The 27,422-nt window shown below is 35.2% G+C and overlaps 1 protein-coding gene across 3 annotated transcripts in view; it reads right to left on the bottom strand.

The window, feature by feature from the left end:
- Positions 1–27,422, bottom strand: part of PPFIA2 (PTPRF interacting protein alpha 2) — a 389,841-nt gene that overhangs the window by 108,054 nt on the left and 254,365 nt on the right. For all 3 annotated transcript variants that reach the window (XM_064491562.1, XM_031463070.2, XM_031463072.2), the window contains one exon: positions 10,612–10,728. In XM_064491562.1, coding sequence (XP_064347632.1) covers positions 10,612–10,728 — 117 coding nt within the window. The remainder of the gene's footprint in view (positions 1–10,611; positions 10,729–27,422) is intronic.

The following is a 27,422-nucleotide window of genomic DNA, read 5'->3' on the forward strand; positions in this document are numbered from 1 at the left end:
TGCTTTACCTTTGCAATAGATCTAAATATAACCCATTTCATTCTCTCCTATTTGCTACCTATTGGGGAAGAAGTCTTCATGCAATCTGTCTATCTTCTCTGGGATTGTTCAATCAGTGCCCTGAGTCTGGAATACTCCCTTCCATGAAAGCTTCATGTCAAGCTATAACTTGGCCCCAGACTCTTTTTCCTTATAGGATAAATCTTTCCTCTGTTCTAGGCATGCAGTGACCTTCCTTGTATTGCATGTGCTATACATCACCTGGCCAGCTCCACCAGTTTATCGGCCCCACTATGGGAAGGGAGCAGGTTGCAGCCTGAGAGGGATGCGTGTAGTCCATTGTCCTACCTCGACTATCAGGAGGGACCAACCCCCTGGCCATGGGCAACTTGCACATGCTACAGATGCTGATCTTGCTGCCTCTCTTCTCCTTTCTGTTAGTAAAGTGTTGTTCCAGTTGGAATGATCAAAGGTTGGGAGGCACAAATTGGTTTAGGATTTTCAAGAGGACCTAGTGCAGCTAGAATGGAATAAGCTACAGCAAGAGAATGGGATGGATATAGATGGGCAGATGATATGGGTTCTTGAGATCACTGTAGAACTTTTGACTTTTACTCTGGGTGAGATGTGAACCAGAGGACGATTCTATGAGCAGAGCAGTGGTAATCTATTAGAAAAGCATGTTTGCTTTACCTATGCACATTTAATATACATTAACATAAATAATATGGTCAAAAATACACAGCCTACATGAAGACCAAGTGGAATAAATAAAACCCCAGAAGTCTCACCATGTCACAGTCATGGTGACTTTTCTCATGAGAAGCAGCCAAGAATTTAAACATGTTTTTCTATACTATCCCAGGTTAAAAATGGAAATAAATCTCTCTTTGTATTTTATACTTTTTGGCAAAATGACCTCGCCATTAATATCTTCCACTCTACTTCTTGTTTCAGCACGTATTAGAGGATACTATGACAGGTTTGAAAAAACAACAATACAAATTACTAATGTGGTCATTTTCAGTCTGCATTTTATGGTCCCTTAATGGTTATTACTTGTTTGGAACATATATTTGTGGTCACATATTGCTCTTCTACCAGAGAATAGCAGTTTATTAAACATAATAATGAGTAACTTTTCACATTTCTTTAAAGTCGTAAAATAATGCCTCTTGAGTGTACAGAATAGAGGGCATTTAAATTGTTATATTAAGATAACTTAATAATTGATTTCCCCCTTGGATAGACATTTCTTTACATGCTATTCCAGACAGTTTAGGAACTGTGTTAATTTTAAGTTTTTACAGTTAGATGGGTGCTACCCATACAGAATGAATATTTGGTTGATCTCAATCTTTCCTTTTTCTAAGAGCTATAATACTTGGCAGCTGATAATTTTCCCCAGATTTATTGAGATATAATTGACATATAACATTGTGTAATTTTAAAGTGTACAATGTGATGATTTGATATATATATAGCGATATATAGATATACATATATATACACCACAATAAGATTAACCTACCCAACACCTCACATAGTTACCATTTTTATTTAGTACTGAGAATATTTGCGATCTACCCTCTTAGAAATTTTCAAAAATATAGTACAATACTTTTAACTATAGTCACCATGGCTGTCTAATAATTTAAACTGCCATATTTCTATACTTAAACATATTTCGGTACTTGATTTGTACATTTTTGACAACTCCTCATATTTTCCACATCTAAATCATAAATCCTAGACCAGATGATTTCTTATAGTTACTTTTCCATTAATAATTTTATTGTTCAACATCAAGATTTGCAAATTCATCATAACACAGTAAATTCCTGATAATTTTATTTAATTAAAACGTCTAGCAACAGAACTTTACTTGTCAGTTTTTTAGTTTAATTAATCAATACTGTTTTGTTAATAAGTATAAATAGATTTATTATTTTCACAGAAATTCTAAGCCATTTAAAAATATCCACCCAATTTTCAAATAATACTTTCATCAAGGAGTCTGTTATTCTGAAATGCCAATATTCTCATTTTAAACTAGAATACGTATCATTCACTATATCTGATGTGTGTCTTGATAGAAATATACTTCATTTTATAGTGTCTTAAAGCTAGATGAAACATGAGAAATTTCTAGTCAATGTTCTCATAATCAATGTTAGTAACATTCAGAAATGTAAAAAGCTATTTCCCATATTACAACATAAAAGAAATATATTTAATAATTAATGTGGAAAAACATTCATTTGTAAGGTTCTTAAATGATCTGTATAGTTAGAAAATAGAAGGAGATGAAGTGTGTATAAGGAGTATTTTTGTTTGCTTTTGTTTTTTATTTTCAATTGAAGTTCTTCAAATGTTTCTTTGTTCAGATATAGAAATAAAGAAGTAGCACTGGAAAAAAAAGGAGCATATAAGAGGATCTTTTTAGCTAGAAGAATTACTAAGCAATTCTTTTAGATATGTAAATATAAGAAAAGTATATACTCCCTGACCCCAGAGAAAGAATATTTAATGGGACCTTTACAAATTGTCTCTTCTTTTGTGTCTTGAAATGAGATGAGGGTGCAATTTGCATAATTACCATGAACCTTCAGGAGAGAGGGGGAAAATGAGACTTCCAATTGCTTTCCTTTCAATTGTGAAGTTCAATATTATTCCAAATTCTCCTACAGACTAAGACAATTGACTGGATCAGAAAGATCTCCAAGAGCTCATGAGGAGAACCTATCATAAGAGAAGTAAGAGTAGTGACTAAGACCTGAGTCCACTATCCAGTGTCAGCAGTGGTTCCAGCTTGTTGCGTGGCTGAGTCTGGAAAGAGCTTCCTGGCTCAATCATCTTGATGCCTTTGGGAACTTAAGTGTAAAACTAAGCCTCAATTGGGTACAACTAGGAAAAGGGAAAACACTCTGTTAGGGAATGACACTACTGCTGGTGGAACTTCAAAACTAGGTCAGTGATTGGTATAGAATGGTTTCATTTAGTCTGTATGTCAGTGGGTTATTGCAAGGGTCCATGGATGGCACTTGATTTTGAGGAGCTACTTATTTTCAAAAGTGATACTTTGAAGACTATAAAGGTAAGGCATTCTGACCCATGCTATTCAACATTGTATTGAACCAATATATAAGAAATAAAATAAAAATTGAGAAGGAAGAAAAGAAGAGAGAATAAAACTCCTTATTTGTTTAACTACTTAGAGAAGTCCAACGGCACAGTTCTTGGAACTACTAACAGGTCAGCAAGTTTGCTGGCTGCCATACTAGTACTGGAAAGTCAATCACATCTTTATATGCCACTATTAATTTATTAGAAAAATGAAAAAGAAATAACAATCACAACAGCAACAAAACTATAAGTGCCTAGAAATAAATCTAACAATCTGAAAGACCTCTATGTGAATAATTAAACAGTTTTATTGAAGAACATAAAGCAATACGCAAGTAAATGGAGACTCAAACCATATTATAGATGGTAAGGCAATATATCATAGAGATGGCTACTCTCCCCAAATTAATTTATTACTTAAGTAATTCCAATGAAAATATCAAGAGTTTTAAACTGGGCTTCAAAAGCTGATATTATAATTGAGCTCTAAGAATCAAGATTTAAAGTTATAATAGTCAAAATAATGTGGTATTCACTTATTTATTTATTTTACATATACTTAGTAGCCACTTACCATGTGCCAGGAGCTGTTCCAGGCACCTAAATCTCATCAGGAATCAAACAGAGATTTTTAACCCTCATGGAATTTAGCTGAGGTGACAGAAAATAAATTATAGATATTATAAATAAATGAACTATACTCTACATTAAAATATTTTAATGGTATTTTAACAAAGGCTTGATGGTAGTAGCAGAGATAGCCATGCAGATATTTGGAAGGAGGGTGTCCTAGGCAGAGGGAAGACAAAGTCCAATGTCAACAGGAGACCAGTGTGGCTAGTGTGGAGTTGTAGATAAAGTCAGAAGATAAGGAAAGCCAAATCATGTAGAGCCTTGTGTAAATGGGAAACATTTGCAGAGTTTTGAGCATATGATTGACATGTTCAGATTTATGTTTTAAAACATCATTCTGATTCATGCTATGTTAAAAATAGACAGTAAAGGCTCATGAGAAAGGCAGAGACTTGGTAGTATGTGATTACAATAATCTAGGTGAGAGATGATAGTGGTTTAGACCTGAGTGCTTACTGGAGGTGGTAAGAAGTGGTCAGATTCTGGATACATTTTGAAAGTAGAGCAAATAGAATTTCTTTACAGTTTAATGTGGGGTGTGAGACATAGGAAAGACTTGAGGATAGCTCCAAATTCTTTAGATTGAGCAACAAGAAAGGTGAGGTTTCCATCATCTGAGATAGAGAAGATGCAGTGAGTTTGGGAGGAGTAAGTTTCTGACATTTTAAGGTTCAATGTCTTTTGGAAATACAAATGGAGATGTTCAATAGGCAGTTAGATAGATGTGCTTGGTTGTAGGGTTTGAATTAGAGATAAAGCATTAGCATATGGAGAGTATTAAAGCTATGAGACTGAAATCACTGAGAAAAATGAAGGACTGAGTCCTGGGTCACTCCAACATTAAGAAATCAGGAAGAAGACAGAGAATATAGATAATATTTTATAAGAACTCTAAATGGAGTGTAAACTATAAAAATATTGAATCACTATGTGTACATCTGAAGCTGATATTGTAAGTCATCTATATTTTTAGATACATAGATAGATGAAAGAAAGAGAGAAAGAGAGAAAGAGAGGAAGAAAGGAAGAAAGGAAGGAAGAAAGGAAGGAAGGAAGGAAGGAAGGAAGGAAGGAAGGAAGGAAGGAAGGAAGAAAGAAAGAAAGAAAGAAAGAAAGAAAGAAAGAAAGAAAGAAAGAAAGAAAGAAAAAAAGAAAGAAAGAAAAGAAAGAAAGAAAGAAAGAAAGAAAGAAAGAAAGAAAGAAAGAGAGAAAGAGAGAAAGAGAGAAAGAGAGAAAGAGAGAAAGAGAGAAAGAGAGAAAGAAAGAAAGAGAGAAAGAAATAAATTGGATTAAGTTCTGACCATGAGAATATAAATTTCCTGGAATTTGGAGAAATCTTGGAGAGGAATTTCCATGGGATGGTAATATGGGTTTAAAGCAATTTTAATGTAACTCTCAGGATAAAATAATCTCATTGGACATGAAGTAAATATCTAATGCCTAAAAAAGGAAGTCAGGAAGAAGAATATGATCCAAGAAAGGACCCTGATACAGAGCCACTGGTGAGATAAGAGAAAAAAAAAAGAGAGAGAAGGTGGTTTCCTGAATTACAAGTGAAAACTGAAAGTGAATTGAGGAGGAAAGAGTGATCAACTACGACATCAACTCAAGAAGGGCTGAGAACTGGCCATTGTATTTAGCGACAGTGAGTGAAGATGGTAACAGGAGAGGTTCCTGGGGAGTGGTGGAGCAAAGACCTTCCTGGGATGGGTTTACAAAGAATGCAAAGAAAGCAACTGGGGACAGTGAGTAAACAACCCTTTTGAAGAGTTTTGCTGCAAAGAGGAGTAGAAAATAGGGCAATAGCTAATTGTAGAAGTAGGAGCAAGAGAGGACGTCTTTTAAGTTGGAAGAACTTTGAATGTTAAAGGAATGAGATAGATAAGGAAAAAAAATTGATGACAAAGAACATAATAAAAATTGCTGGAGAAGAACACTTGACTAGATGATTGCTGAAGACATCAACACAAGTTTACTACAGTAAAGTTGCCAGTTCAAAATTGTATAGCATATCTTAATATTGTCATCCTGGAAATCCTTTTTTTGGGAGGCATGGATTCTGTAAAACTCCCATTAACTCCTGGGGAACTAGTGCTTCATGAGAAATATTAAGATGGATAAACTGTACCAAAGAGAAAAATAAAATTAGGTCATTTGCAGAATATCTAAATGACAGACTTAAAAATTCTCCAGGATTGGCTTAAAGATCAGACAGATCAATATAAAGGGAAAGAAAAGTACTTGTTTTTGTCTAAATCCCTAAAAGAAGGCAGAGCCCTTGGCACAAAATAGACACTTAAATTATGCCAATAGGACAAAGATAAACAAACTTTCTGTCATACTCTTTTGAATCAATCAGCCTTTTAGAGTCTGAAACTAACCTAGTTCAGCAAAGATGTGTTTACTCTGCTTCCCTCAAATCTGGGCTAATGATATAAAAGATGTTAAATCTGTTATTAAAGATAGAGGAGCCAATTCCACTTTCATTTCCCATCTATTAAAGCTATAGCCAAAGCATAGAAACCAAGTCACTACATTCAGAGAGAGATTTGTTTTGAACTTAGGGAGACCCCATACACCAGGAAATTTTTATTTCTTATTTTTGCCATTGCGTATAGAAGATGCCTTTTGGTCATAATCTTACTCTTTAACTCAACTCCTATTAAACTGACATGGGCTAGCTGCATGCACATATGGATGACCCATGAAACAGCTTAACCTTGCCCCTTCTGGGCCCTTTTCCAGCCCACTGTAGACCTCTAGGCCACTCCAGCCCCATATAGCTAGGGCTATACTTGGACCTTCCCTTTCCTGGGAGATGTGCCAACCCCAAAAGGGCAAATTCATAAACCCGATTCTCCTGTCTGGCTTCATTGCTTGAAAATTCAATTGAAGAATAAAAGAAAAGCATACCTTTTATTATCATGTTATTATGAGGAATTAGATCATTATACATGGGATCAATGCATAGAAGAAACTATCCTGTTAGGGCTATTCAGATGTAAATAAATTCAAATTATAATTATCTTTGATTTAGAGGAAAAATTGGGGCTTAATCAATAATACGTACAATTAGCCATAATTAAGAAAAAATGAATTTCTGGATGTATAGTTATGGCAGCAGTTGACATGTAGTGAGGAAGGCATACAAAAATGGGCAAAATACAGTTAACACACTGGAACATCCCTATGGATGAGGACTTTCAGCTAAAATGTAGCAGAGATCTTTAAAAGAATGGCATTTGTGATAAATTATGTTTATTAGTATTTTTAAATAGAAATGTGGTGTGTTCATAAATCCAACATTTAAAAGTACAGCTAACAGGTTTGTATGAGACTATGCAGAACCTGCATATTATGATATTTCATAATACGACACAATAGCATGAGGAAATAAAATCCTTTTGTCATCACTGACGATCACATTGCTCACATAGATAAACAAACTTTTCTAGGTCCCCATTTCTGTTATTGTTGGTTCAGCCTAAAATATAGCATTATATTCCTAAAAATTCATAGAACCCTTAATTCTGGTAAAGGCACATCCCATATTTCATCTTTTATACAACACTTCAGCTCAATGTCCTTCCTGCACAGAATCCTACAATGCAAGCATGAGACACTTAATTACCAGATTTTCTGATCTGAGAATTATTCTTGCCACTTAGTTTTACATGTTTTATTTAGTTTCATTTCTTCATTTAGTTTTACATGTTTTTGGCCATAACCCTTTTGCCTATCTGGCAGGAATTCAAGAATTGGAAAAATGCAAACAAAAATCTATTTCTAATTTTGTATTTATTCAGCTTGTACATAAACATATTACTGTTGCTCAATTATTATGCTGCATTTCTTTTTAATTTAAAGAACAGTCACAAAGCAATGTCAAATTCTAAGAGGAGAGACTAACAAAAGCAACACTTTTGAAAAGGGAAGCACCATCTCGGTTCATTCAGAGTACCCAAGTTCAGAGTCCTCCCCACCCACCTTGCACCTGCCCATCAATCACTTTCACTCCCTTGTATGTGCGTGTGCTTACTGCCTATGCCCTCATCCACCTTGTTCATCCTGCCACCTAGAATGGGACCAATTTCCTGGGGCCTTCAATAAGGTCACCACTAAATATTTATTGAGAAATGAATGACCATAAGAACACAGTATTAATAATTATTATAACCACACTATTTATTGCTCATAATCAGTGTGTCAAGAATTTTGTCATTCATAGTGTTTCTACTCTTTACAAGGAAGCTGTGAGTTAGGCATGACTATTTACCTGTAACTGATGCTCAGGGAGGTTATAACATAAGGACATACAGCTAGTAACCAGCAGAGACAGGATTCAAATCCAGGTCTACTGACTTTAAACAAATTACCATTCCATGTTGCCTCTCTGACACCTCCAAACAATTAATGTATCTGTCTCACCTTCAAACTCTAGCATCATTTTTGTCACTACTTTACTCATCATGTTTTGCAATATTAAATTGGGTAGATTATTTCTCACCCTAGTTTCTTAACAAATTTATTACAGGGACTGTCTTCTGAATCTCTACCACTGTCTAACATTCTGCTTATTCAAATCACTTAGTAAACATCTGCAGTTGGAAAAAATAATTGGAAGAGCAAAATATATGAGTAAGGATTACTATAATCTCCTTTACAAGACCAGCATGTTTATGAAGAAAATTTCATGAGTCAGCTCCCCTCTAGAAAGCAACAGGAAGAAAGTTACTGATCCTAGTCCTGAACTTTTAATGAGGTAAAATTCAGTTTCTGAAAATCTGTATTATCCTATGACTATTTATGTTCTTCTAGAACAACTGATAAAATATATAGCACATAGAAACAAACTTATTTCAGTTAAGCCTATTTTTTCTTTTCAATTTTTTGTTTTTAAAGTGTTTGTAATAATTACACAACTTTTCTATGAGTAATAGGCCTATTTCAGAGTGTGCTTTTATGAGACTATTTTTATCAACTATTTTGTCAACAGAGTTTTCAAGCTGCTGATGTAAAACATCTCCTGTTGGCAAATAACCTACCCTGACTATGTAATTTAAGTAACTTTACTGCCCTAAACAAAGGGTAATCCTTGTGACTAGGATTTACAAGTCACTTTCTGACAGTTCCATAGTATTTAACAATAGTTTTGTGTTTTTCTCCTCAAAAAACACTTTGCAATGTATGCATTAATACTACAGTCATTCTACACTGATAATCTTCATTACATAGACACTCCTCAAAATGATTTCCTCCTTTTCTTTGCTTGAATATACCTTTTAAACAGTTCTTAATAAAAAAAATTAAGTGTTAAGATTTAAATTACAATCCTATAACACTTGCTATTCAGTAGTATTGATATACTTTAAAATAATCATGTTAGAGCGAATAATTTTGAAAAGATGGTTTATAATGTTCATGTATATAATTTAGCAGTATTTATGTAAGGATGATAAAAATAATAATTAGGATTTGTTTCATCTTTTATCAAGAAATGTCATAAGTTAGAAGATGAATAAATTCTGGGGATTTAATGTACACCTGGTGACTATAGTTAACCATACTGTATACCAGAAAGTTGCTAAGAGAGTAAATCTTTAATGTTCTTGCCACAACACACACACACAAACAAACACAAGGTGATGAATGTGTTAACTAACCTTATTGTGGTAATCATTTCACAATATATATGTATACCAAATCATCACATTGTACACCTTACACAATCTCATATGTCAAATTATATCTCAGTAAAGCTGGAAACAAAAGATATGTCAGGCAAAGAAATGTCATATAAATAAATATATATTAGAATATATTCTATAATATATATTGACCTTCTTTTGCTTTTATATTTGAAAGAAGAAACATAAGAAGCCCCTCCATTTATTTCAAAATGGATAAATGAGGAAGTGCTCAATTTATTTTCTATAAGAAGTCTAGTGCTATTTGTTTTGTGGTCCAGTCACTTGCTCCTAATCTCTTTGTTTTAAAAATTATTGATATTCACAATGACACCAACTTAGCAACCTGATTCATGCAGTCTTGATGATTAAGGAGCTCAGTCATCCAAAGATATAACTTGTTAAAGGCAAATATCCAGGAGATTGTCTAAGCCTCATGCACAGAATGTGCAAATGCCTCTGTAATCTTAATCCGATTCCAGAACTATCTACCAGCAACTGACCTTCCTTGTCTTGTGCTGGGAATAAGTAGTTTAGTACAGAAAAGGGCCAAACATATTTCTGGTTTCCTTGACCTGGACCTAAGCCCCCCTCTAAAAGAGAATCAATTCTTTTTTTAAAAAACTGTAATAAAAGTCCCATGACTTCAGATATTTTATTATGTAATTTCTCATTAGCAAGAGTACTGCTGGGGCTTTCCCAAACACATGGAAAGTACTAAGTCAAATAAGAGATTATCAAAACACTTTTGCAGTGATAAGTCACAGATTAGTCACCAATTATACATAATACCACTCACAAATCAAAGTTATTATTATTGTACTTTAAACAACCCTATATATACATTATTAATGTATCTACATAGATATGTTTGCTCAATTATAGACATTTCCAATGGATATATAATTATATTCTTTCTAAGAGAATCAAGTTAAAAAGTAATGAGAAATGCAAATATATATGTGCATAAACATACACATATATTATTTTTAGGAGAATAAAATTAGGAGAAATTAATGATATGGGAAATCATGATGCATTTTTGGCCAACAAGTGAAAAAATAACAAAGAAAGTTTATTACATGGATTTCATATTTCATATTCCTGTCAAATGATATACAGTAAGTAAACATTTACATGTAAGAGCATGTCATATGTGTCATACCTTTTCATGGACCTTCTGGCCAGGTTCCATCCCTTCAAGATGTTCTGACTCTGTGGACCCCTCACTTGATGCCATTTTTCTTTGTATATGAACATTTTGTTCACGCAAGGCAACAATCTGCAAAATAAAAGCGCTATGCCTTTAAAATCTAAAATAGAGCGTAAGGTATTAAAAATTTGAGTTTACTTGAATGTAGTTAGGAACTAATGAATACAAACAAATAATCATAAAACAAACACTAAACTTTACTCAATTATTTCAAAAAAATGTTTTTAAATCTAAGTTAGCATTTTGAACAATATTTATCATATTTATAGGAATGTGAAATTTACTTAAGAAAATATTCTCTAGTTGGAAAATGTATCTATCTTTTTAACTTTTTAAATTAACTTTTGAAATGTAATAAAATTTATATTGGTCTGAATTTTCAAAGTGTAAAAGAAACATAAATGAAAAGATTGAAGACTGAAGACTCAGTATGAGCACATTAACTTACCCTAAGAGACAGCACATCTACAATTTAAAACAGGGCAAATACAAATACTGGAATTAAATCATTTTGTGCCACTATCATGAACACTTAGAATTAAATTGGTCTCATGGTCATTATTTTAATGGTCATTATCTTGGCTTTCTAGTCCAAATATAGTTAATTTACAAAAAAAATTCTCAGAAAGTAATTAATTCTAGCAAAGTTTTAGCTCAATTTTATAGACTTGATACTTTAAACTAAGAAATAGATTATCAGATAGTGTAGTTTAAGTGATCTTAATAATATACAGAGTGGAAAATAGCATTCTAGTATTTTAAATGGTGTTGTAAAATATATTTGCTACAACAAGGACCTACTGTACAGCACAGGAAACTATATTCAATTTCTTGTAATAACATAATGGAAAAGAATCTGAAAGAAAAAATACATATATATGTATGTATATGTATAACTGAATCACTTTGCTGTACACCTGAAACTAACATTGTAAATCAACTACATGTCAATAAAAATTTTTAAAAATATAAAATAAAGTATGTTTGCTATTTACACATATTGTTTTGAAACTATTTTATATTGCATTACGTTAATGCCATAAATTGTCTCTTGGCAAGTTTCATTACATTGTCAACTCAGATACTGAGTCAGTATTGGTTCTAGGGGAAATCAATGTCCATAGTATTTAGTACATAATAAATATTGAATCACATTAAACTTATATGTTGAAATTATGAGACCAACATGTCACACAGACAAATAATCACAATATATGTAAGAGATCAAGAGATTGTTTGTCCTGCTGCCTGCCACACCTGTGTGCCCAGATGACAATGATGTGTTCATGAGAAGTGATCTCGCATATGACCTCCAGCATTCAAACACACGATGTATCACTATCTAAGGGCAGATCGCCGCATAATGGAGAACTCTTGCAGTAATGCAATCCCAAATAATTGGTCCCCTTATTCCTATTCGTGTCCATCTACAGTCTATTATCCACAAAGCAGTCAGATCCGTCTTTTAAACTTAAGTTATATTGTTTTACTCCTCAGCTTTCTAAAGAAGCTTTGTGTTTTCCCAACTTATTTAGTGCAAATTTAAACTTAACAAGGTCTGTACCGCCTACAAGAACCCTTCAGCCACAATGGCCTTCTTTCTATCCCTCAGATAGACCTGGCTCTTTCTCACCCAGAGCTGAGGAACTCGACGACCTTCCTGCCTGAAACAGTCTTCTCCAGTTCAGACCACCACTGACGCAATCCCAGTTTTTAAAACAATCAACTGAAAAAAATCACACTCCTCAGAGAAAACAAACGTACCTTGTCATTGTACTTACTATAATAATCTGTATTTATTTTTGTGTGCATGTTATTCATTACAATCTACTATTTTATTCCTCTATTTACTTACTTTGCTTGCTTACGTACCTAGCAGAAGTCCTAAGGAGATCTCATGGGAAATTAATTTTCAAAGGAATACCTTATTGAAAACAACAGTTTCATACGAAGCAGCACATCATATTATTATGTGCAGGGATTCAATACAAAATGTTGAATTAAATAATAACTGGATATGGAAAAACAAAGATTGAAAACCCACTCCATTCAGAGGCAACAAAAGATAAAGATTTAGAGTGCAGAGACATTCCTCTCATGTTAGTGTAGAAATGAATTACATCAAAGGAACAAGAACGAAATAGCCCCTGATATATCCTTTTCATATGACATTTTTAACATCTATCTCTTACATTAAGCAATGAGATTTTACCTTCAATACATCAAAATTTTTATTATGAATTTTAAAAAACTGAAGTAGTATATGCTGATTCCACTAAGAAAACATCTATGACTTAACAAGTATGTTAAGACAAAGGTAACAATAAATTTAAAAATTCTATGCGTTTTCTTTCATTATTTAACTTACTTAGAAGTGAAGAGAGATCTTTTTAGAAGATATTTAAGAATCAAATTTAACTCTCAGTTTACAGAATAACTTCCATTTGCTTAATAATTTGGATAAATATTAAATACATTCTAGTACCTAAAATAAAGCAGGCCATCTATGAGGGTTCACTGAATGACTCAGTGAAAGGATGAATTAATGCCTTTAAAAAAAATCAAAACAAGAAATCATATGGAAAATACCTTATGCAAATATATAGTTGTGCCACTACGTTAAAGTACTACAAACTTCAAGTTTTTCATGAAGTATTGACATGCAGGCATTTGTTGACATACATGACAATTCCAAGAAAAACAAACTTTTCAGCCACTAACATGCAAACTCTACTCTTTACAAAAAATCAGTCCTGCAAATTAGATTTCTGAAATAAGAGAATGGATGCAGAAAACTCTATATTCTCTATCATTATTATATGATTTTATTCTGTTCTATTTTTGCCCAATAACAAATTACCATGGGTAGTTATGAAAGCAAAGCTTTAGCTTCTGATTTAATTCTAAGTGTTAATAAACTTCCTTTCACACTGGGAAGTGAGAGGTTCTCTCCTGCGAATGCAACTTTGGGGATTGGGCCTGCTCTTCAGTGTGTACAAAGGGGCAGAGAAGGTCACCTAGGAATCTGAAGCTGAAGGTAGCACAGGCCTCTTTAGGAAATTCTCTCAGCTGGCTTGAGAAGTAGTTTTCAAACCGCAAGTGGAATGAAAAGAAGCTGATGGCGTTAAAACATTCTCTGGGCTCTCACTGACAGAGAACGCTGTCAAAGGCAGGGCTCAAGAGACTTGTCTGGAATACCAAAGTAGGACTGGACCCCTCACTGCTAAACAGCGTGATCTACTACAAATAGGATGGCATGGTGGGTGGGAGGATTCCTTCTGGGGAGTCTCTGTTGCTTACCCAGTTGTTACATAACTGCAGGAAGGTACTGGAAATCCACTATATGCCAAGCACTGTGCTAAGCTATTTTACTCTGCAAATTAGGTCATATGATCCACATTTAACAAGTGATTAAACTGAGATAAAGAAAATTTAATGAGTACTAAGGAATCAAAGTCCCTTGCTTTATGCTTTATACTCTGTCACATTGTCTCACATGGCTTTGCATTTGGGCTCTGTTAAGCCAGGGGAAGTTAAGGGTGGGTGGGCGTGAGGGGAAAGCACTTCCTTTCCAAGTAATGCTACCCTCCAACCTCGTAATCTTTTGTACGTTAAACTATGGACTCCTCCCTGGAGAGATTACCATATAGGCAGAATTTTGCATACTTTCAGCATATCAATCCACTGAAGGCCCATGGATCTCTGGTCAAGAGAAACTTTCAATGATTATTTTAACTGATCAATCATGATTTGTCAAATATTTATTGACATTTGTTTTTAAATGCCCAGCATTCCTTCATATTCTTTTTGGTGACAATATCTTACATTTTCACTGGGGAATTTTCCTTCCCTTTGCTAATGCTAGACAGACTGTCAATCAGAGTCCAAAGCTCATGGCAAAAGGGCAGGCACGTGATCCAAGCCAGGGCAATCAGAACATTCCTTCACAGATATTTCTGGCAGAGGTATGGGGAAGAGTCTCTTTCTACTATGGAAGGTAAGATGGTAGGATATAATCAGGGTAGGTTTGCCATCAGTTCCTCCTTGGGAAGAAAGCAGGTGGAAAAGATGGAGCCCTGATGACTCACTTTCTTGCTGATTTTAGCCATTCTTAAATCAGCTCTATCCCTGGCATTTCAGTAAAATGAGCCAAAAATTTCCCTTTTGTGGTCAACTTGGCTTGGGTTGGTTTTCTGTCACTTGCAACTAAAAGAGTCCTTGCAAATATAGCAGGGACCATGGAAGGCAACACAGTGCATGCAATATCTAAGTGCGGATTTGCAAAATAACTAACAGTTTACCAGGGGGACAGTAGGAGACAACTTTTCAGGTAGACAGAAGAACATGATCTCTTTGTGTTCCTAGTACTACACGCTGTTTAATATTCCCGTGGCAAAAGTATCTGGAAGAAGATAAAAGAATGGCAGGTGACTCAGAAAGCTAGAGTACTTCAACTAAAATTCTGGCAACTGTGTGATCCTCGCTCTCTGGCTTATTGCCTTGCCTTGACCCTTCTTTGTGTTTCCTGATAGCTCATTAAGCTTCTGAGAGCCTGACTCACTACTTCTAGGCACTTCCAAACCCATTACATTCCCAAGGTAGTCTTCCAAGTTTTGTTCTTCAAACTTTTGCCTCTGTCAGATTATTTTTGGCTCTTATCAACCTCTGACAAGTTCTGACCTCAGACAGTGGACTACTGGTGGTCTTAATGGCCGGTCTTCCAGTTAGGAAAATTCCCCACCCTACATTCCGTTTTTCTACCAGACTATTTCAGGGATCCTACCATGTCTTCCAACAGACTCTCTTCCATCCTCTTCCACTGAACAATGGTTTTCTTTGATGGCCTGGAAAGAGTCATTCCTTTCACGCATATTACTGAGTACTGATGATGTATAGGGTATTAGGAAAATACAATGAGAGGGGGAAAAGGCAGAAATTCTTGCCTTAATGGAACTTTCATTCTTGTTGAGGGAGAGAAACTACAAACAAAAATATGTAGAATACATTTCTTAAAAGGTGGTAATTGCCAAGGGAAAATTAAAGTAAGGGAAGGGTGTTGTGAAGTGCAGTTGAATTAGGAATTAATTGATTTCTGAGTATAAACCCGAGGATGAGATGGAGGAAGCAATGTGTGTATCTGTGAGAAGAACTTTCCAGGCAGACGGTTCAGAAGATGAAAATCATGGTTGAAAACAAAAGTTCGAGACTTATAAAAAATATTTTAGTGAATTCTTCATATGATGTAAAATACCTTCTTCAAAAGAAAGCTAAAACACCAGTGATAGTTGATGCCTTAGAATCTTCAAAGGTCAGGAAACGTACAAAAACATGTGATTCTTAAGAGAAATGTGATTTAGGAGAAAATAACAGAATCTATTTAATAGCTGTATATTCCCACATTTTGGGATTCCTCAAGTGTTTAAACCGTACTAATCCCTTTAGTCAAAAAATATTCATTGATCACTGTTCTAAGTATCATATGCCACTGGCAAAATGCAGATCAAATCCTCTCAAGGAGCTCACATTCTAGTAAAGGAAGGAAACAAAGAAATAAACGGCATGACAACAACAAAATAACAATCATTTAATGAGCTCTTACAACGTCCCCAAAACTGTTCAGTATATTACATAAATTTGCTTGTTTACATTATCTTTTCATATATACTATCTTTTTTTTTCCAAGTGCAAGATTTCTCAATAGCAGACTCTGAGACAAGTAATTGCACACAAGTAGTTTATTTGGGAAATAATTCCCAGAAGCATAGCATTTTTAAATATCCTTAAAGGCCTAGGATGAGTCCTGGCCCTTCCAGGTGTTACTGATTGTATGACTTTTGTACAAATTTCTTAACCTCAAGTTCATGTTCCTCTGCTCTAAAATGAGGGATAATAATATCTAGTGTGTTTGTACTGTAAAGTACTTAGTCAAATATGATGTACATTAAACATGTATTATGTGTAATGATAATGATGATCATTCATCTCTTCAACTTTATCTTATTCATACTTTATGTTCTAGCTTACAGAAGGACTTGTAGTCACACACAATCAAAATGCAATCTTGGCTGTGAATTTTTCTATTCATTTGGGATGCCCTTTACGAGATAATAGAAAAAATATATATTGGTCTCTGCCCCAGTTTATGCCACAGAGCTCCTAAAACCCTTGTAAATTCCTAAGTGGTAACACCTCTCAGAGCACCTTCTGTTCTAATGGGGGACCCTGAATAGGTTCCTGGATGAGGGTCCATCACCAGAAGGACCAAGCCATGATTACAAGCCTGGAATTTTCAGCCCCATCCTTTATTCTCCAGAGAGGGGACAGGCACTGGAAATAAAATTAATGATTGATCATGCCTTTGTAATGAAGACTTCATAAACATCCCAAAAATACAGGGGTTGGGGAGGTTCCACACACCAGATCCACAGTGACAGGAGCTCCTAAGCTTGGGACCCTCCCAGACCTCACTCTCCATATCTTTTCATCTGGAGTTCATCTGTATCCTTTATCATACCCTTTAATAAATTGGTAAATGTAAGTAAGTGTTTCCCTGAGTTCTGTGAGCTGCCCTAACAAATTAATACAACCCAAGGGGGTGGTAGTGGAAGCCACTGGTTTATTATGCCCATTTAGTCAGATGCACAGATGACAACTTGGACTTGCAAATGGCATCCAAAGTGGATGGGAGTGGTCCTTTGAGACTGAGCCCTTAACCTGTAGGATCTAATGCTAATTACAGGTAAACAGTGTCAGAATTGAGTTAAACTGTAGGACATCCAGCTGGTGTTGCAGTGAATTGCTCAGTAGGGGAGAAAGTCCCACAAACCTGGTGTCATAAGTGTTGTGAGTGTGGCAGTAGTGTGAGGGCAGAGGAGAACCACAGGAGGTAGTTGAGAAGTTTTCCCTACACACCCTTCCTCCTTCTTGACTGACTATCAATCATCTTTTAGGTCTTAGCATATATGCCACTCATTTGGGGATGGGTTCTGGGACCATCCTCCTCCCAAATATTCAGGTTATATAACTCCTTAGCATTTTCCAATAACTCCTGTCACACAAATGCTCACTAGGACAACTGGCTGTTAGCCCATTTTGACACTGAGTGCCTTGAGATCAGAAACGGTATCTGATTATTTATTCCCAGTTCTTAGTATACTAGCTGGCAAGTAGAAAGCACTCTAGAAATATTTATGGAATGTTGAATGACAGCAGACTATATTAATGGAAAAGATCTATAGAGAGTTGTAAAAATTGGATGGAAAAGTACCTGAGAATGTATACAAGGAGAAGAAAATTAGTTATCCACGTGGAAGACGGTATGAACTTGAAGTCTTTCCCAATGTTCATATTACATGATTTAAGGTTAAAAAGGAGCCCTGGGCATGGAAGAGCTCACTGGGGAAATAAAGAAAGAAAAGAACAAGACATATTGACATAGCCTTGTAGGATATTCATAACTCTTAGTGTGAGGAGACAAAGCAGAAGGCACAAAAAATTGTAAAGGAGGAGAGGAACAGGCTCACGGATGGGCAGCTTAATGAAAGTCTACAAGGGATATTCTGTAAGTATAAAGTGATAGGCAACTTCATTGTGTCTTAAAATATTAAAAAATATTTACAAGTATAGTGTACTCTAAATAATGATTCGGGTGCACTGAAGTATACACTGTGTTTATATGCTTTAGACTTAGAATAGATCAACATTAGATGGAAAGTGGAATTCTAAGGGTATCTAGAAATTTATTACTGCCAAGAAAGTTCTTAAAGTGGAAACAGCGAAGCAACATAAATTAGTTTAATTTTCACTTTGTTTTTCTCTCCTCATCTTTCTGAAAATGTTAATACAAGGTTCCATGAAGCTAGATAAGGAAGAAGACAAATAAACAGGAGCTTAGAAATTAGATTTCTAATTAAGAACCGCTAGCAATAACAATAGTTGCTGTGTGTTGAACACCTACTATATGCCACATACATGCAAAGCAATTTACATATGTTACCTTATTTAATCTTCCCAATAACTTTATAGATTGGGTATTATTATTTTTATTTCACAAATGAGGAAACTAGTATAAAGGGAATAAGTAATATATTTGAGGTCATCCAGAAAAAGATACAACAGAGATAGGTTTCCAATCCAGGTCTGGCACCTTCAAAACTTACGGTTCTTAAGAATTATGCTATAATGCCTTTTGAAGATTAATGAAATGATTCACTGCATACAGAATGCAAATATTTATTTAGGTCAGGACTACAGTTCTGAGATCTGATGATAGCAAGGGAATTTACCTGCCCTGATCTGTCAAAATGATTTAGACACAGATGTCTTCAATTATTTTTAGGAATAAAAATCATGCTGTTTACATTATTTATCATTTTTATTTATAACTCTTTTGTGGCACAGGCATTTCAATTTACCTTGAAAATTTCCCGACTACTTTTTAAAATAAATCATGTCTACCCCCTCATGCTAATTCTCCAGGGATTTTCATTCTGATGTTTTTAAATTCATATTTGCTTTTACTTATCTAACAACAGCTTCCAGACAGTGCCCACATCTAATTAACAGATTCTTTTCATCTATTTTTACCCCAAACTCAATTAACAATTCCAAGAGTGAGTCTTACAGAAGTCTCACTACACCAACACATAATTTGCTTCTACACAGATACTTATTCTAATTTAACTGAATTCCATGCTTAGATTTCACTGAGGTTACAACATGAAAAAACAAAGAAAAGTAACTAGAAGAACAGTAGGGATTTACAATTTACGCTTAAGCAACTCTCCAGACACAGTAATTTGGATTTGTGTTGTTATAGATTAATTGGGAAACCATAAAGACTGAGACATCTATACAAACAGAATTAGGGACACCAAGCCAACAGCTATGTCACTTTCCAACTCTGGTTTTTGCACATAAGATTTATAAGCATCACTGAAACATATTAAAACCAGTAAAGCAACTTCATGTAGTCTACTGCAGTTTGATCAGCTCATATGTAACATTCATTTTCAATGTTTTCAGTGAGAATGGATAGACTTTGAAAGCTTGTGAAACTGAACTGGTCAAATGAATGATCAAATTGTCTTGATATGAGAATCAGAGGTTTGCACTGTAAGGATTCACCTCTTGTCAAGTTCAAAAAATGGTTATTTAATTAATGGTTTAATGAATGAATTCATCTATCCTAATGAACGGCCAAATAGCTCAGAGGTGGGAAGTATAGGTTCACTTGGTGGTTGTTTAGAATTTTTACCACTACACTATCTCTATTCAGTCAACAAGTATTTATTGAATGAATGAGAACACACTACATACCTTTATTTTTAATCTCCTCCACTTTGGCTGACCAGCCTTCCCAACTCCCATTAGATGAACTGACTGGGTGCTAAAATTTAAATGCACGTCACCAGTAAGTTTCTGGTGACCCTTTGATGAAAAATATAGTACATGAACAGTATATGAATTTTGGCTATTTCCAAATTTTACATCTGAACTGATTTTGTTTATACCTAAAGACATAAAGTTACCTTGTCTGACCATGGAATCTAAGCTTAGTTTTTAATAATAAAAAAAATTCTTTTAAAAGTAATATTAAAGATTTTTAAGACCATTCTTAAAGCAATAACTGGCATGCAAAACTGTTATTTTTAGTTTTAACTTTAAAACAATGGTTGCAAGAGCAATAAAATTTTAAATGTTTGCTTAGATTTGCTTTTATACTGGATGGTTATGATCTCTATTTCCAACATTAACTATAACATTCAACAATAATAATTTCAACAATAGCTATATTTTTAACATGGTTATCAATACGTAATTCTAATAAAATTACAACTATCTACCAAATATCTCTATTTTGTCTATCTCATCAGGATTGCAGTCATTACATTTTTGGACTTCATTACTCTTTATTTTTATTTCCACTATTCAAACAGTTCTCTAATATTGTAACTAATAATACAATCAAATGCTGGCATTTTCATTAAAAGCATATAAATGGCTTCAGAAAATACAAAACAATTTAAATTGGACAGAATTAGTGGAAACTGTTAAGGCTTATACTGCTATTATAGTGGATTAACAGCTAAGAATGGGATAAGATGAAAAAATAGTAAGAAACATGGCCAAAGGAAAGCTGTTAATGTGGTAAAGTACAAGAATTAATCCAGAGAACAAAAGAAAAATGAAGTCCTAAAAGAGTTTCCCAGAAGAGTCAATAATGGGAAAACACACACCGAACAAATTTTATTTTTCACTGCAAGAAAGCAAGCTTCAGTTAGAAATATAAATAAGCAAACAGATAAATGAGGAGGGTGGAAAATATTCATAGAGGTAAACAAATGACATTGAGACACGCAACACCGCGTGTCAAACAATAGCAATAATTCAGTGTCGAGTGCCCAGAATGGTGGCCACAATTTAGTTGAAAGTTTTGTATGTCATGGAAAAAGCACATTACAATCTGCATCACTCAGGAAGATGCCGTTGCTAGTAACTTCTCCCCTCCCCAAAGAAGACAGCAGAATCTTATATACAAATAAACTAAGTGTCTATTTAATTAAACAAGGAAGCCATTAGACTGAGGTGGCTCTAAAGCCAGGGTGACCTACAGAAGCAAACCAAAATCTAAGCCTGAAATGCCTCAAGGCTGGGAAACCAAAACGCTGGGGGCAACCAATCTCAAACAGCCAACCAGGCTTTCAGCTATAGCCACTCAAATCTTTCCTTTTCTTGGCTTTTGCAGAGTAGACAAGGCTTTCCTCTAGCTCCTACGGCAGAGCACTCCTGACCACTTCTGGATTGGCATTGCTTGATTTGAATTGACTTTTTTTTCAAATAATCTCTTACACATTTTTAATACGCCTCAGTTTATCTTTTAATACTTGTCTCACAATGAAGAAAGCAAATAGGACTTAGGAAAGGTACTGATTATGATAAAGTACTTCTTGACAAAGAACAAAGGCTTCCTTCCTCATAGTGACTCCCCTCAACCACTGCTGCTAAACCCCTTACTCTCTAAAGTCAGAATAATCAGAATATGCTAATTTGGTTTGGGCTTCAGCTAAAGGCAGAGGGACAACTGACTGCAGTAATTATCCCTTCTCCTCCAAATAAATAAAAAAGAAAAGCACAATAAGGAGACCAAGTTAGACTGAGAAGAGGGTCACAGCAAACTAAACAGTCTAATGAGACCGTACATGATCAGTTTGCAGAGTAGCAAGTACCCTTTGTGACAAAGAGTCTCTGTCTTCAAAAGTCCCAATGTTTTTTTTTAATGAATTATGCTAAGACATGAATAAAAGTTTCTTCTTTAGTTACTGCATGTTTTACTAAGTAGTATTAAAATTCATCAAGCAAATACTGATTATCAAATTAATAAAGCTAAGTCTACATAATATTAATCACATCTCTGTCATCTGTTTATTCAAGCGCAGCCCATCGGCTGTCAGGAAATTTGGGATGTTTTGGAATTGACATTCTGTTTTAGTAATCCAAACATGCTATAATTCCAACAACAAATATTTGAATCTTAAAATATCACATTAAAATTCATCTCTGTGATCTGAGTACTAACCAGGCTTAGGCCCTGCTTAGCTTCAGAGATCAGAGAAGACAACCGGTGCATTGGGGGTGGGGGTGTGGCAATGGGGAGTTGTGGCTCAGTGGGTATGAAGTTTCAGTTATGCAAGGTGAATGCGTTCTAGAGATCCACTATGCAACATAGTGCCTGTAGTTAACAGTATGGTACTGTGGACTTTAAATAAGTTAAGAGGTGTTGAAATAACTTTCTAGGCCCAAGACAGAGCCACATCAGCAAACCAGAACGGAGGTAACTTTTGTGTCCCTGTAAATGCCCTGCTTGACAGAAAAGCAGTATATGCAGTCTGCCCATCCCCAAACACCAACCTAACTCTGGACCTTCTTACCCCAAACAAGGTGAACAGTGTGGCCCCAGCCAATCAGATAGTTTCCATTTTTCTCTTCCTTGTTCTTTATTCCTTATCTTACAAAAGCTTCTTGCCTTCATTCCAGTTTGCACTTCTCTGAAAAGAGACTGTCCACTTCATGAAGTGTTTAAAATAAAGTTGGTTTGTATCACCTAAATTGTTTTCTTTAATAATTTTTTAATGGAGGATAGATCGCATCTAAGTGTTCTTATGACAAAAACAAAAATAAAAACAAATCAACAGAAGAACACAAAGATATTTTTGGAGGTAATATGTATGTTTAGCACTTTGATTGAAGTGATGATATCATGAGTGTATGCATATGTCCAAACTCATCAAAATGTATACTTTAAATAAGGGCAATTTTTGCAATAACATATAATGGAAAAATAATCTGAAAAGATATATATGTATGTATATGTATAGCTGAATCACTTGGCTGTACACATGAAACTAACATTGTAAATCAACTGCACTTCATTAAAAATTTTTTAAAAATAAAAATAAAAATAACTTGAAAAAAATTTAAAAACAAACACACTATACTAAAATCATGCTTAAAAGTCAAAATGGCCAACAAGCATATGAAAAAAAATAAAATTAATCTCTTTGGGGATGGACTATACTGCCGTTGTAGCATGTAAGATTTCACCTCCTCAGCCAGGCAGGGGTAACACTGTAAGTACACGCTCAAGGCCTTGTGGTTTTTTTTTTCCCCACTCCAATCAAGGCAGAAGTGAAAAAATTGTAGGCTGTGTCCTGGAACAATTCCTTTTAGCTCTGTTATGCTAAGAGAAAGAGTCTTAAAGGAAAGAAAAGCATTTTAAAGTGCTTGAAAGTACTTAAGAAAATGTAGAAGGCAGAAACAATATCCATTAGTCACTCTTGCATATAACAAAGCAAGCCAGGGCAATAAAAAGGATTTATCCACTTAGCTCCTTCCTTAGAAATTACAAAAGCAGCACACTAAACCCATTATTCTGAACAATTTCTTTTAAAGTAATCCATGTGCTAGTTTCTAGTGGTAATAATCTTAAGTTATATTCATTTACCCACATTCCAATTTTATTTTTATGTGATTTTTTATATGTGTACATAGTATAAAATGTCAGAATGGGAAGGACCAGAACTTACATGCTCTTTATACCTTATGGTCATGGGTGAAGGAAAGGAAGTTCACAGAGAATGAATGATAAACCTTTTCCCCTGCCTAATAAGTTACCACCTAGTCAGTCCCCCTCGGAACCTCAGTTCAATCATCTTAAAAATGAGTCAAACAGTATCATGGTTAAAAAGATAAACGTCAACATCAATAACAGTAATATTTACTGAAAGATATGTTTATGCCAAGCACAGTTTTAAGCACTCTACATATATTAACTCACTTAAACCTCACATCAACCTGAGGAGGTAAACTCTATCAGAGTTGAGGTAATTGAAGCAAAGAGGTCACAAGGAAATGCCTGTAGTCACAGGGCTAGTCAATGGCAGAATCTCCCCTGGGTGGAGATTACAGCGCCGGTTTGGCTTATTCCTTTCTTTTCTTGTCACCCCCACACCCAGGGTAGAATACATCCACAGCACCTGATTCAGTAATCTACACAGAATGAGGATTTTGTACTTGTCACTTTCTCCCCACGTGCCCACACTAACTTCTAACTGCTCTTTACTGTCCAGTTTTCACAGAACATTTCATATTTTTGCCTCCTTCTTTCTATTGTGATACATATCTCACTGTGTTGTAATCTACAGTGTATTGGTTGGTTCTATGTCCTACATTTATGTCATATTTAGATCAAGATTCTTACTAGCAGTTCAACATCATCCATGATGGTTCTTAAAAATGCAGATTCCATTTTAATGAATCTGAATTTTAGTGCTTTTCCAGGTGACCCTTATACAACCCTTCAGTTTGAAGACCAATGCATATGAAGTCTTCACATACAGAAGTTTTTTTCCTTGTCTATTGCTATTGCTCTCTGCAGGAAGAGGCAGCAGCCCAGGGAAAGGCTGCTGAAGGCTTGTGACGGAGCACACAACCTAAGTGATCATGGCGCCCAGGGGTGGCCAACTAAGCCTGTCAGGCTTGCAAGCTAAAAATAGTTTTTCCATTTTTGAATGCTTAGAAAAAAACCAAAAGAAGGATAATACTTTGTGACACATAAAAATGATAAGAAATTCAATTTTGAGTGTCCATGATTCCATTTTTATTGGGACAAGGGCAAGCTCGTTCATTTACATAGTCGTCTGGTCACTTTTGCTCTGCACTGGTCGAGTAGTTGCAGTAACGAGCTTCTAGCCCACAGAGCCTAAAATATTTACCGGCTGGCCCCATAGAGAAAAGTCTGCTGATCCCTGGCGTAGTGGCTCATATCCATCAGCCTCTTTCTTTAAAAACTTTTCAAGTGGACGCAGTGAAAGTCAGAATTGAACTCTACTTCCTGAGTTTTAGACTCATTCTTTCTATCTGCTTTCACATATTCTTTCTAATTTCATTTAAGTCAGTAGAAACATAGGATAAATTGTCCCTGAAATGCAATGACTTAATGAAGTGAATTTTTTTTCACATACTCTTCGGTATACATGTCTCTAAATAAGAATGTCTTAGATAACACTGGTTAGTAATATTACAAAAGAACAGAGAACAGAAAAAAAAAAAAAACCTTTAAAAATAAGCGTGGATTATACTTGCAATACTTTCTGTCCATAGCTCTGTAATTTGTTTTCTAGAATTTTTCTACACCTAAAATTATTTTTAAATTCATAAATTTTCCAGTATAAGCCCTTTGAGGACAGAGAGTTACTTCTGACTTGGTCACTGGCATGTCCTGAAGACCCAAAATAGTGCTTGGTACTGGTCCAGTAGATTATAGAGAGGACTAATTAAGAGCATGAACTGTGGAGTAGAATTCTGGTTGTACCGCTTTCCTCATCTCAACTTAAACAAGTTATTTACTGTCTCTGGGCCTTAGTTTCCTTTTCTATAAAATGATAATGTTTGTAAAAGTCATATAGCTTATAAATGGCAGACTAAGGTGTCCAACTCATGTCTGTCTGCCTCAAAGCCCATGATTTTTCTCTACTAAATCCTTACTCTCATTCTCAACTATAGGCTCAAATCAGAATCAAACTATATACATAATTTTTTAAGTGCAGATAGCCAGGTCATATGCTAACAATGAATCAGAATTTCTGGATACATTTGTGTTTTTCAGATGCTTTACAGGTGATGCGGTGTACAGCCAAGATTGAGAATTATTGCACTATTGTGGACTACCTCTCTGTTTCTCCTCTTTGGTGAGAGGCTGTTGTGTATAAGAAAGAATCATTTTTTTATAAAAGGATTTCAGTGGATTTCTCTTTTTCTAATACTGAAATATTCACTTATTTTCCTCCTCCAGTCCTTTTTATTCTTGATACAATGGAAACAATTGCAAACCCATCCAATTCCTCAGATAGAAAATAGCTATACCTCGGGAATCATTGGGAAATAATGAATACCTTGTGAAGAATTTTTAAAAGGAGGGATTTGAAGAAATGAATAGACTCAACAAAAGAGCAGTTGCTCAATTATTTGCTAGCTGTGTATTTCAGGTGAGTTACTTCAAACTTTAGAACCATGTTTTCTGCATCTTTAAAATAGTGACAGGCCATATAAGGTGATGAGGCAACAGCAGGATCTCAGTATATTCTCACTGCTAATAACAGGGTTAACTCTTGGTGTGGGGATCCATAAACCTGATGGTGAAGAGAGGTAAATGAAACAGCCTGGAAGTGTGAGAAAATGCAGCACTTAAGTGCATGACCTGGCCCAGTGCCTCAAAACAGTTGGTTCCCCCAAAACATTTCTGACACTATAATCTAACTGTATTGCAATTTTCTCTCAAGAACACTGTATTTTCCCTCTCGCTCCCACCATGCATCTCTCTCTCTCTCTCTTGCTCACGCTTTTCTAAACTGATTTTATAAAACTTCCTCAACACATTTCCTGATTCCACTTACAGGTTTTTTCCTCCTTATCTCCCAATTACAGTGTTTTCTGAGTGTAAAACAACATATTGGCTTTATCAACAAGTTATTAAACAAGGAGATATTATCAACACTATGTGTTCATTAAAAAATCTTCACTTAGGGTAGACAGTTAAGATGATCGGAAGTAGTAAAGAATTCGGCTTTGCCAGAAGAGAGGTCAGACCTTTGCCTTCAGCTTCGAGGAGGTAATCTGTGTCATACCTGATAGGAATGTCTTTGTTTAGGATGAGGTCTGGCTACAGTGGATCTTCGGATGGGGCTGGTCACACTGAATAGTCTTAAATTGGAGACTAGTTATTCCAGAAAGACCAACCATATGATTTAGGAAGCTTTGTGTTGACCTGGATGGCAGCTGAGCTCAACCAGGTGGACAATCAATCAATTATCCTTATGGAATGAAATTTCCATTAAAAACTCTGGACACTCAAAGCTTCAGTGAGCTTCCCAGGTTGGAGAATTATCACACATCAATTCTAGGAGAGTAATGTATCCTGAGGACAATGGAAGCCTAGCATTTGGAACCCTCCAGGATTCTGCCCTATGGATTACTTTGGCTAATTTTGATTCCTATCATTTCCCCTGTAATAAGCCATAAATGTGACTGCAGTAGCTTTCAGTGAGTTCTGCGAGTCTTTCTAGTGAATTATCAAAACTGAGAATGGAATTGGGGACCCCATAAACTTGCAATTGGTGTCAGAAGTGAGGCCAGTCTTGTGAAGAACTGTGCCCTTGGACTGTGCAGTTTGGCTAAAGGCTAGTAATAGAGTTATGAATTGAATG

Source organism: Camelus dromedarius, chromosome 11 (assembly GCF_036321535.1).
Source record: "Camelus dromedarius isolate mCamDro1 chromosome 11, mCamDro1.pat, whole genome shotgun sequence".
NCBI lineage: Eukaryota > Metazoa > Chordata > Mammalia > Artiodactyla > Camelidae > Camelus > Camelus dromedarius.